General features: G+C 45.3%; 1 protein-coding gene across 2 annotated transcripts; it reads right to left on the reverse strand.

The window, feature by feature from the left end:
• Positions 1-629: 629 nt before the first annotated feature.
• Positions 630-19,102, reverse strand: ATP1B4 (ATPase Na+/K+ transporting family member beta 4). 2 transcript variants are annotated; one of them, XM_059050072.2, is made up of 8 exons: positions 18,700-19,102; positions 14,589-14,850; positions 10,184-10,312; positions 9,815-9,919; positions 6,726-6,922; positions 6,007-6,063; positions 3,453-3,548; positions 630-2,777 (listed from the first exon to the last, which is right to left on the reverse strand). In XM_059050072.2, exons 1-8 carry the CDS (start codon positions 18,760-18,762, stop codon positions 2,616-2,618), a joined length of 1,071 nt encoding a protein of 356 aa, XP_058906055.1. In that variant the 5' UTR covers positions 18,763-19,102; the 3' UTR covers positions 630-2,615. The 2 variants fall into 2 exon arrangements, with proteins under 2 accessions (XP_058906055.1, XP_058906056.1); XM_059050073.2 differs by having other exon boundaries at positions 14,601-14,850; positions 18,700-18,875.
• Between the last annotated feature and the right edge of the window lie 374 nt (positions 19,103-19,476).

A 19,476-nucleotide genomic window follows, 5' to 3' on the forward strand; every position in this document is an offset into this window, starting at 1 on the left:
TTCCTTGTCTGTTTAATAGTCAACGTATTTAACAGGATAATGTATTATGTATAATATATAGCACCAGTTGAATTCCTGTGAAATGTTAACTATTCTAACTCAAATTTGACATATGTTTTAAAATGTTTGGGATATCATTCATTGATTTTTAAAAAGATGGTACTTCCTGGTAAGCAGCAGCTCAGAGTAGAAAGAGCACTGGACCTGGAGTCAGATGCAATGCAGGTTGTTTTCACTAAACGCTCTAATATCCTTTCCAGACCTAATGTTCTATTACCTTTTACTACTAAATCTCGAGAGTTTGGTTATTTGAGGTAATTTTTAGGTGGCTTTAAAGTTGTTATCTTCAAGTTTGTTTCTTTTTAAAGGTTAGCTTTGAAAATGGAATTTGGTAAGGAAAGGCGTTGGGAGGAGACAGTTTCATCGTTTTTTGTATTTTCCACAAATCTGCTGTCGCATGTCTTTTAATCACTTGTTAATAGCAGTCAACCCCCCAGTCACTAAAAGTTGGAAAGGTGTCTGGGAAGGAGATTCCAAAGAGCAGCAGCAGTCCTTTCTGCCATAAGCCAAGAGAGAAGCACTACCTGAGAGACTAGATTGCTGTGGTGTGTTTACATAAGTGGCTCAAATTCCCATGATTAAATAGCTTAGACTTTATTAAGAGAGTTCACTTAAGTGAATGCTGCTTTTGTTCTCAGGTTTCCTTCTTCCCAACCCCACTTATATTTACATCTCCACATCAGTGTCTGACCAATAGAAATCAAAAGCCTAAAGTGTCCAAAAGTGATCTCGACATCTTCCTCTCCAATCCTGCTTCACTCATGTATTTCCAGTCTTAATCAACAATATTGCTATCCCACTGGTTGTAGCCAAGCTCAAAACCTTGGCGTCATTCTTGACTCCTTCTTCCTCGCTGCCCGTTCCCCAGTCTTGCCCCTCTCCAATCCACCCTTCACATTGTGGCTGCCAAAGTGCTCTTTCTAAAGAGTAAATACGATCACAGAGCTTCCCTGCATAAAATGCTTTAATGACTCCTTTTCACCTACTCGATAAAACTCAGAGTCTTCTTTCGGTACCTGTATACATTTCCAGCCCAGTCCGCCGCTGCTTCCTGCCATTGCTCTGAGCCCTTTACACTCCAGCTACATGAACTGCTCACAGTTACCCAAACACACCATGGTCTTTCGTGATTGTGACTTTGCACGTGAAATTTCCTCTGCTACTTTCTCAGCTTACTTTTCCTCGTGTTCCCACAGCATTTCCACATACTAGTATTATAACTCTGGTCACACTATATTGTAGTTACTTCCTTACTTGTCTGTCTTCACTACCAGACCGTCAGTTCCCTGTTCTGGGAGAAGGTAAACATTGTAGAGGAGATTCAGACTCTGGATACTTCTAGGTGGCATTTAACCCTGCTTTGGACCCTGAGACACTATGCTCTTCTCTGATGCTTTCTTTTTCTCCTTGTCCCAGCCCTCCCCCTGGTGGAGGTGTTAAGGAGGAGTGGAATGGTCACATGGCCAAAGATAAGACAAAGCAGCCTGGCTGATCCACAACCTGGATAAACATCTGCCTCCTGTCATTTTTTAAGCAAGTGAAAAGCTGGCTAGTGGGCCTTGAATTTAGGGTGGCCTGGCAGGAGCTTTCTGTCTTACCACGTATCGGTTGGGAGACCCTGATTTCAATCCCCAGCTCTGTAGCGAGGTGTGGGCGGGGACAGTCAACACACCTATCCCTCATGGTCTCAAAGAACGTCACACTACTGTCAAACAAAGAGCTCAAGAAGAATTAGTTGGTGGAGATCTTCCTTGTTATCTTCCTGTGTCTGAAGCTGAGACAAACCTTTCTGCAGGAACATTTGCCTTTGGATGATTACACCATAAAGCAAGGAATCTAATACCAGTCACCTCCACATGGTAGGTGTTCTCCCCAGTTGCAATGGGCCTCACCTCCCAAAAAAAGTTATAGGGAAGGTCTATGTTCTGGTCTATCCCAGGACAATATCCAGTTATCACTGACTTCTGTCCCAGTTGAAGATAACCTAGTCTGTGAATCAGTATTTAGTTGTCCATGTGAGGCAGCCAGTTTCACAAGCACACCTGGATGTAGAGTTCCCTAGGTATGGTGGCCCTAGGTTGTATTCTGGATTGGTCTGGTTGGTGATTCTCAGGGAAGGCCCTTGCCAGGCAGGTTAACAAAAATGGTTAGTTATCAGCCTGGTTGGGAGGAATCTTACCTCTAAAAACAACAAATTTTTAGAAAACATGATGAACTTATAATCATTATGGAAATTCTCCTTCATGGCTACTGTGAATTTTATCAGATACTATGTTACACTACAATGAGACTTCTAGCAGCAAGAATGGGTTTTAGTTTTAAGTGGGAGAAAAGGAAATTAGTATAAGCTATTTGTCATCAGGAGAGACTACCTTTAAAAATCAAATAGCTCCCACAATGCCATTTCGAACATATGTCAAAGGCAAGGAAAGATGATCTGCTGTCTCAGGTGTCCACTTGGCTGTGTCCCAATTGAAGAAAAAGAATTCAGGTGCTACTAGGGTAACATGAAATAAAACAGAAACAGAACTGGTGGGAGTGGCCCCCCGAAGTTCTTAGGTTTCTATGTTCAGAGTAAAGATTACCCTACCCACAAAACGATCATTGATGACATCATTTATGATGCCTTTGCCCTTCAGTTGGCACTGCACAGGCACCGCTTGGTTCTTCACTACATCTGTAAAGTGCATTGCCACCAGCGGGGAGGTGTAGTTAACCTGTAGGTGGAAGAACAATGAATTCTAAGTGTGAGGAGGGGAGGGTATGTAGGGGAGGGCAATAGGATGGAAGTGATCAGATAATCAGTGCAGGAGGATGGAACAACCTCCACAAAAGGAACTGAGTAAATCCCATGATGCCAAGTCAGGTTTCTCTCCTAAGTCAGTGTCAGTTGTCTGATTGTCCTCTGGGGACAACCAATTCTAGCTCAGCGTGATATGATTTTCTAGATATCAGACCGTGACTCAAACCAGAACTAGTATTTATCAAGTCTCCATGCTGGAGATGAAGTTTTCACTGCCCCAAGGCTCTAAGTGGGAGAAACAGGAAAGTGATTATTTGGGCATAATTTAGTGCAATGGCAAGTGATTTGTCTGCTCCTGGCTCTGCCACTAATTAACTATGTGACCTTGGGCAAGTCACTTCCTCTCTCTGAACCTAATCTCTCCATCTGTAAACTGAAGGAGTTAGGCCAGACCGTGTCTGAGATTCCTTCAGATTTGGAAAGGAGCGGTTGGGATAGGAATTGGTAGAGGGAACTTCTAGTCTGGGCCAGCAGCTATTCACCCCTTCGCTACTACCTGCTGCTCCCTAATTCTCATAGATCCCAGCCAGCCCTTCCTTTGTCTCTGAGCCCTTTCTGACAGCAAAGACTGAAGGGAATACAGACTTACGTGAGTCAGTTTGCCATAGTAAGGGTAGTAGCGGAGGTCAAAAGAAGCCGACTCTGGGTAGTAATTGATGGATCGGATGTCGTTTTCGTCACCTCTCTGTAAGTAAAAGCAAGTACATATCAGGTGCTGGGTCACTCAGTGAGTTGGAGCCTGAGCTAAAGGGGCCTGTGTCCCAGGTGAAATCACTGTGTGACCCACAACTGTCTCAGGAAGACCACGAAAGCTATGACCAGGAGTGTTTCCAGGGAGAGACTGTGCTTTGGCTTTTCAGTGCAAAGAACACTGAATAGAAGGCCCAGACCACAGAGGCTGAAGGTTCTCAGTATGGCTCTGTGCTGGCTCCTAGGGGACCCAGGCAGAAGGGCTCCAAAGGGCTTGCAGTACCCAGTGTTGCTCTGGCAACAGGGCCAACCATGCCAGCCCCTCTCCAAAGAATCACACTGGTCCTGGTACCCAGGCTTGGACTTTGGAGCTGAGACAGGTGTAAGTTGGAACATGCCTAGTAAATCCTACTCCACAACAACGTGCACACGGTGTGCTCATTTCTGGTTGAGGTCAGACCCCCGGTGCACAGGGACCGGATGCATAGGGACACAGCCTGTAGTTGGCTCACCTAAATGCATGTCTCTGACCACATTCTCTGAGGTGCTTAATTACAGGAGGTGGGGTCAGGAGGATAAGCAAGGGGGGAAATGATCAAATAAACAAGTCTACCCTCATCATATCATGTCAGGTAGGGGATTGCCCATTCTGTCCATGTGTTAAGCTTGCCCTAAATAGCAGAGGTCTAGAGGTTACTAGGGGACAAATAGTGCATCACTACTAGCAAATCACTCACTCGGGTCATGTGATTACTTCTATCGATATAGTATAATGGCTCTTAGTATAAACTGAGCTCTCCTTAATTTATTCTAATAATTACCTCATCATGCTTGATTTCCACAAGTGGGTGTGGATTTGACCAGTGTTGATTATTATACAATGTATAATGACTCAGTGTTTCTTTTTTTTTTTTTTTAAAGGACAGTCCTCAGCAAGGTTCGATGTAAGCTGAAAAATGAATGGTTTCCACTAGGGAACTATAAGCAGGACTCAATCCAATTAATATGCTGGTTTAAGACTGAGTTCGTCTTTATGGTTTATTTATATATTCTTGTAAAAAGTAATGAAATTCATTTTTTTTGTGAATGGTGTGTGGAATCAATTCCACCGGTTTGCAGTCACACCTCACATGTGTGTATGTTTATACATGCTCACGTATATGTGACCAGAATGAATGTCCTTCCTACCTTGTTCACCTAGCAAGCACTGCCTGACCTTTCAAAGCTCAACTTCAGTGTCACCACCTCTCGTGTGGAACTAACCTTTCCCTCTTTAATGTCCCCACTGCACCTTTCATAGCACCTGTATTACTTGATGGCCCTGATTTCAGAGACGGAATCATATTTATCTTGGCACCCCCAACACCTAGCAAAGTACCTGGTACTTAATAAGTGATCCATAAATTCTTGCTGAATGTGAACTATTGACTGAATAAATGCTGCCTTTTGCTGCTTTCTGATCTGCCACAATCAAGACTGGAGTTTTGAGCGGCATTTCTGGTACTGAGAATGGGGTTACCCGCCTTCACACATTTGCAAGACAACCGTCCAGGACTGGGGGTGTAGTAGGTGTTACCAAATAGGAGGGAGCTACTGCCAGCTTTAAGAAGAAGCAAACCCCAGCAAACCCAAGATCTTTGTAGGCTTTTTCCTACAAAGGACCTAATTGGCACAGATGAGATAGGAGTTAATGGTCCCTTGAAGGACAGTTAATTAGCATATTAATGGGGTTCTGTTTATACTTCCCTTGTAGTCATTTGTTATTGCAACACCCAGTGCCACTGGTCATTGCTGCAAAAAGTGAAATCAGTTTAATTAATTAATTTATTTATTTTTGTATTGCTATATATGTTATATTGTAAAATATGTCAAAGAGTATGGAGGCTACACACACACACACGATTTAAAGAAGAAGAAAATTGACCCCTGAAGACCTCCACCCAAGTTAAGAAACAGATCAGAGCCTGTCTTTCCACAAACACTACCTAACTTTTGTGATATCATTCCCTTGCTTTTCTTTTGTGAAATCAGTTTTAAAAGCAGGGACTAATGACTCTAATGAAAGCTGCTTGTTTAGTTCAAAGAAACGAGTAATTAGAGCTAAAAGCAAAAGTGTAAACAGAATTCCCGTTAATGACTTGGCACATTGTTGTTTCCTGCTGTGGCCCTTAGCTGAGGTTCAGTCTTTGGCTTTCACAGGTATAAATCAGAACACACACACACACACACACACACACGCACACACGCAAACACTACACACACGAATACACATGAATGGAATGCTTTCTGGAAACAGGGAGGCCCGAAGGTATAAATGGAGGTGTAGTTATGAAACGATTAACCCTTTCCCTAATCCTTAGGCAACCATCCATAGTAAAGCCCTTGGAAGGGATGACCCACCCTTTTGCATGAAACAGGTGTGCTCACAGTACTTACTCAAAAGGGCACTTTACCTGAACTTTGCAGGAAACCTTCACAGGATCACCAGGCTCAGGACGAAAGCCAACAATCTAGCAAAAGAAAACCAGCGTTTTTTTTTTTTTTTAAAAAAAAACAAAAACCCAAACAGATTTGACAGTAAAAATACGGCTTTTCTAAATCCCCCTTGAGTTGTCCTTTCTTTAGGCATAAACTTGATCTATTTTGCCCTCTCAGAAATGTTACAGAAAGCAGAAAATGCAAAGTATCCTCAGAGCTGCTCAGCTCAGCTTACTTCTTATTTTATTTGTGCCTGATATTCATACAACGGTAACTGCAGCAGGATTACCCTGAAAATGTAAAGAACGTACTGGGTCAAGAGGAGTGTGCCTGGTAAGGCTCTGCCACACCTGAGGCATGGCAGGAGAGAAGGAAAATGCATTTCTTGTGATATAAGAATTGTCCCCCATGCCACCCCCATGTCAGTCCCCTGTTCCAAACAGCTCAAGATCTCATTCCTGACAGAGCATCAGAGGTTTAGGGGTGCTGGAGAAGAATCACAATAGAACGTGTTCAGGGAGAAAAGGTATTATTGCTTGGTAGGTTTGTCTGGTTGTTTGTACTAGTGATGCTCTCGGTAAAAATGGCCAAACGTACAGTGTATGAAGGCAGAGCCCAAGGGAAATGGAGCGGCCAGAGCCCTCCTACCCAACTCATCCACTTATCATAGCCGGAGTGACAAGGGCCAATATACCCGGTTCATCTTTAGAAGGATGCAGGGCTGTCCAGTAGAGTAGCCGAAAGTAGGGTCCTCCAGGCCAGAGCAGTTCTTCAGGAAGGAGCGCTTAAATTGGCAGGCCTTCTTGTCCTCATCCTCGTCACCATCTTGGATGAAGTATTGGCCCGGGGGGCAATCTACATTCATTTCCTCTTGAAGACTGTCATTATAACCTAAAGTGTGGGCGGCAAAGGGTCACGTTAGATAGGTACTACAGAGGAAGGCCATGTTTTCAGTAGTTCTCTTCCCTAGTTTCCTTTCTCCAGCTTGCTTGTGCCCCTCTGAAAGCCCACTCAATTTGTCCTAGGGCCTGTGACCTGGCATCAGGTGCCCAAGGCCCTTCATCAGCCACATCCCTCCAAGAAGCCTTCTGGGCTGGTCCCCTCAGCCCACTTTGATTGCCTGTCCCCTTGCTTTTCATTCCCTTGAACTTCTTCGATATCTGTCTCTGGATTGTATGTTGATCGCTTTATCATTTTTGTCTATTTTTCATTATTTCTTTTCTGATACGGTAAATTGTAAACTTGGAGGACTGCCTTCTCTACTTCTGGGAGAGTAATAGGCAACATAGTAGATGGATTTTGGAAGAAGGATTGAATCATATCAAGGCATGGCATATATAAGGAGGCAAAGCCCCTGGGTTAAATCTCTTTAAGTTCAGCCTAGGAAACATCTCTCTTTGAGGTCAATGAGAGGCACCCGATGCAAGACAGTGAAAACTGTGTGTTGTGGGACAGGAGGAAGGGGGAAGACGAAGAGGAGGAGATAAACCAGCTCCTCATTCTTTACAGAGGGAAGTTAGCACTGCAAAATAGAAGCTTAGGTTGAAAGACAGAAAACAAAGACAACCATAGGGGTCTCCACTGAGAGGGTGAGGGGGTGAGATCTTGTCTACTGAGACCCGAGGCACTCAGAGTTAGTGTCCCTTTACGCTGGATGGAACTTAACATGTGCCCAAGGTACATATATCAGGGAGAGAGCTGGAAAGGGCCATCTGTGAGCTGACTCTTTGGGCAACTAGATGCCAGAGAACTGGGCTTTAGAAATTACTGCATTATTTCCAGTTTGGTTCTAAATGATGGAATCCAGTTAGTCCTGTTAGATCCAACCCCCATGCATTCATGTTCCAGGTAGCTCAGTTTTTTAGAGGAGATTGTGCACCTGCGATCCACCAGCGTTAAAACTCCAAACGTATTGCTGGATCCTCATCTAAACAGATTGTGACTTGAGGTTGATATTAGAAGCAACTGGGAATTTAAAATCTATTCTAATTATGGCTAAGCCTTTATTTGTCCTTTGACAAAGCTACATTCAGTTCAAGGTTTTGTTTTAATCTCTCTCTCTCTCTCTCTTTTTTTAGAGTAAACTGTGTTCAAATAACAACTTTCTAAATAGAAGCTCTAATCATGTGCTCCTTGTTTCTCTCGAGGTAGTTCCATTAAAAATACTGTGACATGGACATGACCCTTATTGCAAAATCCCTGTCCTCATGGGAATGAAATTGATACTCTGGGATGTCTATTTCAGAGATGTGTTCCTTTTTAACAGGGCATATTACCTACACTTAGGAACTAAAAAAACCCAATGCTTTTCCTAATGTTCCCCACCTGTGTCATCAGGTCAGCATTGATATTTCTGAATCTACTACCTTCTCAGAGGAATTTCCTCAGCAGAGATTCTGGCAGTACATTTGCAATAGCTCACAAACATTTTTGAAAGAAAAGAAGATATTGTGCTGGCTGTGATGCCCGAAACGTTTTTGGCAGCCAAAAGTGGAACTACACGGATTCAAAAAGAACCCAGCCCCTCTAATTTTACAGACGAGGAATCTGAAGCCCCGACTTAACCAAGATGACACTGAGCATTACCAATACAAAGCTGGGTTTCTAACTCCTGGTCATATGGCAGCAACAAAGAATTATGAAAAGCAGAACTTCTCGAGCTTTAATGGACATACAGATCACCTGCGGATCCGCATTCAGCAGGTCTGGGGGGAGCCTGAGATTCTGCCTTTCCAACAAACTCCCAAGTGATGCTGATGTTGCTGGTCCCTGGGTCACACTTTGAGTAGCAAGGGTGTCGAGAACAGAAACAAGGGTTTAAATTTAAACACTACTGCTACTGGGAGACTTTGATCACATTTCTTCTCTTTCTGAGCCTTAGTTCCCCCGATGGGGACGATAGACTCTGCTATGCAGGGTTAAAGTTCAGTGACAACATTTACACATTTAAATAACACTTCCTATCCCACAAGAGAATCCTCTTAATTCAGTGCACATTCTGTTGGCCACCCCCATCTCCCCACGTCAGCCAGTCCAGGAAAACCAAACCTGGCTTTTTTCCACAAATAATAGGTGTGCAGTAAACCCATGGGGGCTCCTCTTTGATAGCTGGATAAATACAGAGACTGTGTGCTCTGTGTTTAACCTTAACCAAGCTGCTACCTCAGTTTTCACCCTGTGTAAGGGCTTCTCAGAAAGCCATTCATTCACCCCTGAAAATGTATCTGATGACGCTATAGAAAACACTTGCTGTCAAAATGTTGGAGTGAGTGCCACCCAGAGATTCTTCCTCTAACTCCCTTTGGGACTGCTATTTAAATGAAGACCCTTTTCCTCCTCCTTTAAGATGGATCATCTCCAAGAAATGAATTCTCTTACCTTGAGAAAACATAGGAGGCAAGAATCTTCCTGTTCTGGAGAACACTCTTCTTTTCTCACCACTACCTCCCCCCCCCAAATGATCTTTTATAATTGATCATTATTGAGCCATCTGGATGTGCCCAGGACATAACTAGGTGCTATAGGGTGTTCAGGAAGAGAAACCAAGTTCTCTGCCCCAATGAACTTATCATCTTACTGGCTTATATACTTTCGAGGCAACATACAATCACAAACCACAGCAGTTTTGATTGTATCTGCAGGTGCTGAGGGGAATGCATGGTAAGGAAAAACCAGAACGGGCAGTGCTAGTAAGACTGGGATTTCTGAGCCAAGTGAATTTTGAATTTTGAGTTCCCACCCATCACCTTTCCAAAGAGATTCTCACCATTCAGAGGAACTTACCCTGGAGAAAGCCATTTAGACTAATCACATAATGCTGCCAAGTGTCAGGTTCAGAAACGTTGAAGTTGAAGTTAAGGCTATGGGCGAAGGGTCTGATCATAACTCCTGGCAATGAAAACAGGTCTTGGATATATTAACCCATTCTTGGGATAATTTTTTTTTTTGTATCGATTCCCATGAAACCATTTCCCCCCAGGCAATCAAAATGAAAAGGACCATAATTTGCTAAGTACCATTTTACTTTTACTCTTAATAATTGAATCCCTAAGTCATTACCGGGAAGAGCCAAAGTTAATTGAAACTGAACCTGCCGTGCAAGCAGATTTCTGTCCAGCAAGTTCCGACAGCACAGGGTATCTGGGCACTCACCAGGAGGCTTCACCCTCTCCGTGAAGGTCGGCATGTAAGGACTGATGGTCAGAAATAGCGTGTACATGCAGAGCGTGATCACAGCGGCCAGGGAAGCGTAGAAGAAGAAGTAAATGACTAAGATCAGGCCTGCAGAACAATCACAGATGCGGGTGGTCAGTGCTGGCCAACAAGCCCTGCCTCTGCATTCGAACTCATGAACCAGAAACAACCCAAACACGTGGCATGGCTTTTAAAAAAGATTCCCCAGATTCAGTATGTCCTTGCTTATTCAGATTTCACCAATTTAAAATTGGTGAGAACTGCGTCAGAGGTCTGATTGCAGTTTACCTTTACGGCATCTCCGATGGAAGGGCTTGCTGAGCAAATGATGACCATGGACAAGATTACAGGGGAGTGGAGTTGAAAGTACTGCAGAGGGCAAATTGCTTGGGAGTCCTCTGGGCAATGGTTGATGTCCTAAGTACAAACCATTCTTCGCTATTCATTAAAGTAGGTGCCCTAAAGAGTCCTAGCAGCTTGGTTCCAGTGATGATATGTATTTGCAAGTGATGAAAACAGCATTTCTTTTCACATAGCCTATAATTCAAACCTTTGATTCGTTTCCACCGGATGTGCCTCTAATGAAGGCAAAGTGAGGTTTCACTTTAGGTATTTCAAATCTTCTTCATCTTTGGCAAAACTCTAAGTGACTGCTTTTCAAAAAGAACACTAAAGCAGGATGGGGAAGGGAAGAGGGGGAAACTGTACTTAACTACTGACACCTGCTACCTGTGAACTCAACCTGTGAGCTATAGGTTATAGAACCTCCTGGCATCCCCGATTCCTCGCAGGTAAAATGGGGATAAGTTCAGCACTCACCTCATATTCTGATCAATATCCCTAACAATATTTGAAATTCAGCCTTTCCTTACATCCTGTCCTGACTCTACCACTTCCTAACTGTTTAATCTTAGACATGCTATTTACCTCTCTGGGCTGCAATTTCCTCATCTGTAAGATGAGGATAATAATAGTACTTCTTAACATTGAATAATGCATATAAATAGCATAGCACAGAGCCTGGCGTATACTAAGTGCTCTGTAAGTGGCAGTCTTCATCATTGTTATTATTAATATTATTATTGCCATAGGACCAGAAGCACGGTTGTGCGAACTCTTCCTCTGTGGGCTGGATTAGCACTAGGTTTGCCCCAGGATTAGGCAGCACGGAATGAATGAATGAGCATGAGATTGCTGCTGAGAAGCTCTTTCAAGTCCTCCTTGGGGCTCTCTCAGAAAATAATATCTAGCTCTGCTCACAGCAGTGACATGATGTCGGAGCTACAGATTTGAACTGAATCATGAACCAGAAACTGGAACAAACCACATAACTTTGCTATACCCCAAACCAAATCCAAATATTAATTTTTTATAAGCAGATATTCATTTTTAATTATTATTTATTTATTAAATATTAATTTTAACTTTTTTTTTTTTTTTTTTGCAGTACGCAGGCCTCTCACTGCTGTGGCCTCTCCCACTGCGGAGCACAGGCTCCGGACGCGCTGGCCGGGCAGCCACGGCTCACGGGCCCAGCCACCCCGCGGCACGTGGGATCTTCCCGGACCGGGGCACGAACCCGCGTCCCCTGCATCGGCAGGCGGACTCTCAACCACTGCGCCACCGGGGAAGCCCTAAATATTAATTTTAAAGTTGAACCATGAACCAAATAAAATGAACCAAAAAAAAAAAGGAGAAAAAAATTCTTAGTAATCTAACTAGAAGCGAACCTTTATGTTTTATAAGATGAACTAAAGCAGAACTGGAATATGAACACATTGATTCAGTTGAAGTCCCTGGAGAAGAAACAGCAGCACCTCGTGTGCCTGTGATACTTGGCTGCTGCCCACCTGCTGTCCTGATGGGATGTGCCCTGTGACTCCTCCTCCATCCCTCTATACCCCCATCCCCGTCCTGGGAACCGATCAACAGCTGGAGCCATCCTGGGGGACCAGAAGGCTCAGTTTCATGGATGAGAGGAAACCAATAGAATACAGGTACATTCCCCTGGAGATATCTTCCTTCTTGCCCAGGAAGCTGTAGATGGGAGAAGGGCACTAGCAAGGAGTCCCCTCAGCTTTGCCCAGGAGTCTGTGCCCTGGAATCTGTGATAGGCTAACTGTCTCAGCTACACCACCCCCTGCCCCCGGCAAAACCAAGCACTGCACCCACCTGAACCCATTGATATTGCCAACCCTTTCTGCTCCAAATGTCCAAGTTTTACTTGGGCTGCTCCTCTAGGTAATCCAGGGTTTTCTGCTGAACGTCCCACCCAAGCTTGGATAGACCATTATATCTTGAATAGACTAGGTACCCACGATCCCAACTCTTCAGTCCTTCCACTAAAACACCCCATCAGGTCCTGAGGCCCTATCCATCAGGGCCTTGCTCATTGCTAGAGTTCATGAAGACAGCATGATGTTCTGGCAAGAGAATGAACTCCAGTGTTCATCCAACCTGGGTTTGAATCCCAGTACTGCCACTTTATTAACTGTGTGACTTTAGATAAGTTACTTACCCTCTCTAAGCCTCAGTTTCTGCATCTGTAAAATGGGGATAATAATATTACTACCTCATACAATTCTTGTCAGTACCCAATAAAATAACATAAAGCTCCTAAGAAAAGAAGTTGCCCGGCTATCAGAGGAAAAGCCCAGAATATAATAATAGGCTGGGTGAATATGTTGGTCATTTTGATGTCCAGGCTGGGCCAGTGTTAGTAAGTGCTTAAGAGGCACCTAGTTCTCAAGCAGGAGGGCAGCAAGGCATGTGGCGGCCTAGGCATTAACATCACTATTTGCCCTTTGCCCAGGGGTAGCCCGGGCTCTCCTTAGACCCGCTACCCCGAGGCCTGGATACGGCCTACCGTGCAGTGTCCCCACTGCCATATCTTCCCTGGGCACTTGAACCTTCCTCCCTCATCCCCACTTGTTGGCCTATGGATTGTTCTCCGCAGGCACAGTTGGGATCAGCTCATCTGGTTAAGTTCCAATGGCTGGCCGTTTAAGGGTTAACGTAGGGCTCCCTCTCCCAGAATCACACTTGCATTTCACAAGGCCTGTTTTTCCAGTCCTCTTTAGGCAAAGGAGAAACAGCTGTGCCCCCTTTTGGAGCCCCAGTGAGTGTCCAGCATTTGTCTGCAGCTTCCAGAACGTTGGAATGTTCCTTGAATGGTACATTTGTTCCAGTTGAGAGTTCGAGGGATGGGCAGGGGTGGGGCTGGGAACTGAAGAGGGGTGAAGGGAGGTGGGTGTTGTTCAGAGCCCCACACCTGCTATTGCTAAATTCCAGGCAGCAGGGCTGGCTGTTTCACCCTGACTGAGCTGAATTAGAAACATAAACTACAAAGGAGAGAATTCTCAGCCAAAGGGGCCTTTTGAAGGCATGACCATCGACTTTAGCAACCTGGACCCTTGGCACTGGGGGACTCTTATTTTATCCATAGAGTTATCTATTTTTTTCTTCTGTGGGTTAAGTGAATTCAAACCAGCAGCTGCTCTTTTCCTGGGATGTTCAGAGACAATGGCGAGTGTGAATTTTACCACAAGCTAAATCTCCTGAGAAGGATCAGCATTAATAGTTCAAGAGGTGAGTAGGACCCTGGGAGAAGCATGCTGAGGAAGCTGTGAAGTAAAGGTGGGGGCAGCATGTGGTACAAAGAGGAAATGCTGGGGACCGCAGTTCTGTCATTGATCAAGCAATATGGGGACTCAGCCTTAAATTGCTAGAAATGATCCCTTTAACCCATTTCTCTCTATACACCATGGGATCGATCGCAAAGCACCTGCAAGCTGGGGCCAGGGGCAGCCGTAGCTCTCCTTCACTGATATTACGAGGTGAAATGATGAGGCTGTACAAACCCTTGGTCAGGTTAGCAGGGACTTGGGTCTCGTATCCTGGGAATAGTCTTCTGCATAGTACTTTGTACTTTACAATTTTAACATCTTATTGGAGCCTCGGGCTGATCCTGTGAGAGAGGTAAGGCAGATACTGTTTCCTTCATTAAGCAGGTGAGGAAACTGAGGCTCAGAGAAGATAAACGATGAGCCCGAAGTTACAGATCGAAAGTGACAGGGCTGGGGCTTCAAAGAAATCTGCACTTCTCCAACTCATTCTTACTGTCTCTCTGCACTGCAAATGTGATTGAGTCCAGTGTATTTCAGCTATACAGTCAAGTTTGCTCACCCACTTGGGAGTTTGTTCTGATGAGATCTGCCCATTATTTCTATAGGCAGTGATCCTGTTACATGAAGTGCTAGAGAACTTTGCAGACAAGCCCATCCAACGTACGGTAAAGGAGTCCTGGACACCAAGCCAAAAGCAAAGGACACCCGACTGGGGCATTGGGACAACTGGGACTTACTCCAACTCTGACCTGTTCGGGCCAGAGACATCCTTTTCTCCGGATCCCACAGGTATTCGTTCACGATCTGCCATTTCCGCCACCAGGCACTGCCTGTTTCCTGAGCCTGACTCTCTGCCTCCTCCTTTTCCTCTTCTTCTTTCTCCTCCTCTTCTTCCTCCTCTTCCTCCTCCAAATCAGGTACCACCATCACCCGAGCCTCTTCTTCTGCTTCTTCCTCTTCATCTGCTAAGTAGTTCTGGTTCACTTCATCCTGATCATCCTGAAACAGTGACAAAACACAATCCCCTTTTTGGAGAAGAAAATTTCCAATAGCACATCCCACCAGCCAAAATAAATGGAAAACGACTCAATATTTGGAGATGCTTCAGATGTCCACTTACCCATAAACATACCTGTTGTTACAAGAGGCAGATTTCTTTCTCTCTGTTCTTTTGCAGGAAATATCCTTTCTATAACCCATTTTGACCCAATATTCTTTCCATAGAGGTGCAAGTTTTATTCTCAGCTTCAGGCATTTGGGCGCTTCCCCTAGGACTGCTCATGTCATTACTCTGTCCTGGGGCCTTGGCTTCCCTCTTAACTTTGTCTGGCCTTGTCAGGGCAGAGCTGAGCTCAACACTGGAGGATGGAGTAGTTTTAGACACTTATGTCCGTGATGGCAAATTCTCAGTCCAAGCCAGCTTTGTCCTAACACCCTGTACACTTTCAGCTGCTCAACCTCACCATCCTAAGTTGTGGCTAAAAATAGCCTGGGACAGACATCAGGAGGAGAGGCCAGCTGCTCTACCCCTCCTCAAAACTTAGACTGCCTTCCCAACAGAAACAAGAGATGGGGGCATTACTTGCTGCTTCTCTGACTTTTGCCCACACTGGAACCTCCTCCTGCCTTAAGCAGGTTGGACAGACCACCTGAGGGCTGGCACGGCAACGGATACTTCCTTCATCTTCCCCCCCACCAGCCCCATACCCTAGGCAGCAATCTGGGCACGCAGTAAATGCTCAGCACATATTTGTTGATTGACTGATTGCAGCCATTACTTGAGATCTGAAACTGTAATCTTCTTCGAGTGGTTCTAAGAAAATTAAACAAACAAACAAAAAACAACAACAACAACAAAGAAAAACCCAGACTTCACCAAATGGCATTTCCAATGCCTCCCAGCCACGGGCTGGAGGGTTGGAGCTTTGCTCTTTGTGGGTCTGAGGCCACTGTCCCTTCTCTCCACTGTCCAAATCTGAAGAGTGGCGGGGCCTGTGCACCTGTTGGGGTTGGATGTGTCAAATGATAGAGGCCAGGAGGCTCTGTGCTGCACCCTCCCTGCCTGATTCCTCAAAGGCCATTTAGAGGACACTCAGCTAAAAGGGCTTCCATGGCCGGGGGGAGGGTCAGAAAACTGGATTGTTCAGAATCAGTAAAAGTGATACAGCGTGACAAGGCTATCCTCTCAGCGTTCAGTCTGCCCGGCGCTATCTAGCTCTTGATTATAAGCACTCTTGAATTGCTCTCTAGTTTGTTCAAATGTACAGCTTTGTGTCACGTGCCATATCAGCGCTGACAGGGACCTTGAAGATTCACTTCTCCTTGTGAGGCCCAGAGAGGGGACAGGATCTAGCCAAAATCACTCAGCAAGGTCATGATAGAGCCGACAGTCTCAGAACCATGCTTCCTGATACCCTGGACACTGATGCTTCTCACACTGAGCACAGGTGCCTAGAGGCGGTTTAGCAGAGGTTGTTTATGGAGCTCGACCGATGTGTTAGATTCTGTGTTCCCAAGAGACTGGAGGTGCTTGTAATCAAAGATTTCTAACTCTGACAAGGACTCACAGAGTAAGGCTTAGGAAAATAAAACCTCATCACTCAATGTTGAATGGATTAATAAATGTTCTTAAATCTCTTTCCTTTGTGTGAACCTCCAGAATGACATTCTGAGCACCCGCGGGCAGGGTCCATATTTTCTCACTCCTTGATGGCTCTCCACAGTGTGGAGCCCGCAGCTGGGTAACTAGCGGGTACTGAACAAACGTCAGTGATAACTGCCTGACTGAAAGCTCCTGAACCAGAGTTCTGGGGGAGTGCTCTCACAGAGCTTGCTGCTCTAGCCTCAGCACTCATTTGGACTGTAGTGGGTGGTCATCATGGCCCCCAGAGAATCTAATGCAACTGAGAATCTCAGAGAATTTGAAGTATAACATTTCAACGTGGAGACATTTATATTCCCTTTATATTTTCTGTAAAACTTCCTTTTCTCTCCTTGTTGCCTCTTTGCCCGCCCTCCACCGAGGAGGCAGCTGGCTTTGGCCTCAGCCTGATCTTATTTGTAGATACGAGCTCTCACGATAATCCCATTAAAGATGGCTTGTCATTAAACTTTACCCTCCCAGGAAGAATTAACCTTCTCAGAGCTAATTTCCCCACGGCTCTCACGCTGCCTGAGCTTCAGGAACCGCAGATATCTTTTCCCTTCTCCCCTGCTTCCAGGTATAGGAGGACCTCACGTTGTACAAGAGAGGCACTTTTGTGCAACTACCTGTTTAACGGAATCCAGCAGGGAATCCTTTGGTAATGAGAGGGTCTGTTTTTGTCAGTTTCCTAAAGTGGCACTGCCCTCATGTGATAGTGTGTGTGAGTGTGCTGGGGCCATCGTGTTGCCCTAAAAGGAGAGTCTGAAGGGCAGAAGGTGGCTCCATTTTGAGCCCTCGAATTATATAAGCATATAAACAAATATATAAACAAACAGTATGACCTGAAAGATCAATTTGCGCCCTGCATTAAGTAACACCCTGTAAACATTCGAACAGTTGGTTAATTGTCAAAGAGACATTAGCACCCAATTATTCACCGCATCAAATAATTTCTTTTTAAATTTGATCAAGTAGCCCCTATAAAGAGCAAGATCCCCTGATGCACTTAAAATCCAAACCAGTTGACAAATAATTGAAATTATACGCAACGCTTTAGCAGCATTATAGAGAAAAGATGCCAAGTAAGGAATCGTTATGTATGCCCTATAGACTGTGACTGCTCTGAGACGTGGTAGGGACTTCGGGGATGTCAAAAGAGAGATTCTACAAACTGTGGCTGGAAAGTTACGAGAAGCCCTCCGCAGGTTGATACGGGGTTGGAAGAATTCGTGTCTTCCTCTGCTGGCTGTTGACAGTGTCCACTTAGCTCCCCGGTTATATAAGTGGACATTCCCCAAGAAAAATGGATTAAGCTTTGTTTCTTCCTGGGGCCCAGATCACAACCCTCTCTGGGGGAGATTTCAGAATATACCTCCCCGCAAAAAAAAAAAACTACTGCATGCGGCATATATTCACGATTTCTAGCAGAGTAAATGCAAAGAAACTTTGGGTTCAAAAAAATGTCTAATGCACCCTGGAGATAAATGGTGACATTGAAGGTGGGGTGCGTGAGTGTTGGGCATCAGAGGGCTAAGGAGTGGCATGCTGCAAATATGATGGAAAGAGCACAAGATTCGAAGTCAGGAAACTTACATTCTCGCTTTGGCTCTTCCAGCAACTTGCAAGTCACTCCTGTGCTCTGAGCCCCAGCAGCCTCCTTTACATAATGAGGGGTTCTGGAGAGATGATGCCTAGGACTGTTCCCAACTTCTATCTAGGATTCCATGCTTTTAGCCATCGTTTGGGATTTCTGCTTTAGAAAAGAGCAGCTGGGTTCCTAAGAAGCTACCACCCAAAGCGACTGAGACAGCTGGGTAGGCAGCGCCTTTCATTTCCTCTTCCCCTTCCCTTCTCTCTTGGCTAAATTTCTTGCTGTCGGAATGAAACCTCTCTACCCAGACTCCAAAAGGTCTGTTCAAATTCTAGACTCCCACGAAAAAATTTTAGGAGCCCCCCTTATTCTCTGGCATCTTCCCCTTCCCTTATGTGTGTTGCCCAGGAAGAGGGGCTTCCTCTTTCAATCCAGCAATTTAGGGTGCAGTGGGGTACTGGGAGTCACTGCTCGAGCTTGAAACAATGGGCTTCCTTAAACTTCACTGTTCCTGCCCATCTTAAGGAGAAGCAGCCCTAAGCCACCACCTACACAACCCCCAACCCACCCCACTAAAAAGGGACAGCAAAATATTCTGCTCCCTGGGACTCACAAGTCTGTAGCGATAACCGTAAGGAAAGGCCGGAGCCCTTCTGGACCGGAGCTGCCTTCTCATGGCTGTTCAGTGGGCAAAGACGTGGCAGAGGCAGGCAAGTGGCTGAGAGCTCTGGAGCTTCTGCTGGTACAGGAGACACTGGTTGCTGGGGATACTTGGCGCCTAGTAAAAGTGAACACTCCTGGCATGAGCCCTTCCCCAAAATAATCTAACATGCCCCTCTCTCATTGGTTGGCCCCTTCCCTGAATCAAAGGAAAGCCCTTATGGAAAAGCAAGCTCATCATTACAGGGAGGGGGAGATATTCTGGGTCACGAGGATGAGCGACTCACCCCCCCCCCCCGCCCCGTACTTCATGTCTCTTCCCACTCCCTGCTCTTCTCTAGCGCCTGAGCTACTATGGGCCCAATGGAAATCTTAAGTTGTGTTCTTCTCAACTGAGAGTTGGATATCAGTGTGTGCAGGGGGTGGGGCGTGGGTGGGAGTTGGGGGTGAGGGGAGTTGGCCAAGAATAACTTTCTTTTTTCATAAGGCTGATCTCATGCAAAAGGATCTAGGGTGTCAGGAAAGATTCCATCTTTGCTCTCCCCACCTCCCCACAAACACACACCAAGCCACCTACGATATTCCTTATTTGTGTCAATCAACCAGCCCCTTAAAGGTGGATTATGTGTTCTGATTTTAGAGGCCAGGCTCCTGCTTTGTCCCTCCCTGCCCAAAGAGGATCTTGGACATAAGAAGCCTTTTTCTAGCCTACATGTCAGAATGACCCCAT

This window comes from Kogia breviceps, chromosome X, assembly GCF_026419965.1.
Source record: "Kogia breviceps isolate mKogBre1 chromosome X, mKogBre1 haplotype 1, whole genome shotgun sequence".
Taxonomy (NCBI): domain Eukaryota; kingdom Metazoa; phylum Chordata; class Mammalia; order Artiodactyla; family Physeteridae; genus Kogia; species Kogia breviceps.

Bases quoted from the DNA above. Each gene is read 5' to 3' on its own strand.
- ATP1B4 (XM_059050072.2), bottom strand. From the start codon at position 18,762: ATGAGAAGGCAGCTCCGGTCCAGAAGGGCTCCGGCCTTTCCTTACGGT. The intron at 14,851-18,699 runs GTGAGTCCCAGG...TCACTGTTTCAG, and splicing joins ACGGTTATCGCTACAGACTT to GATGATCAGGATGAAGTGAA. The intron at 6,923-9,814 runs GTAAGTTCCTCT...CCCACACTTTAG, and splicing joins TCTAAATGGCTTTCTCCAGG to GTTATAATGACAGTCTTCAA.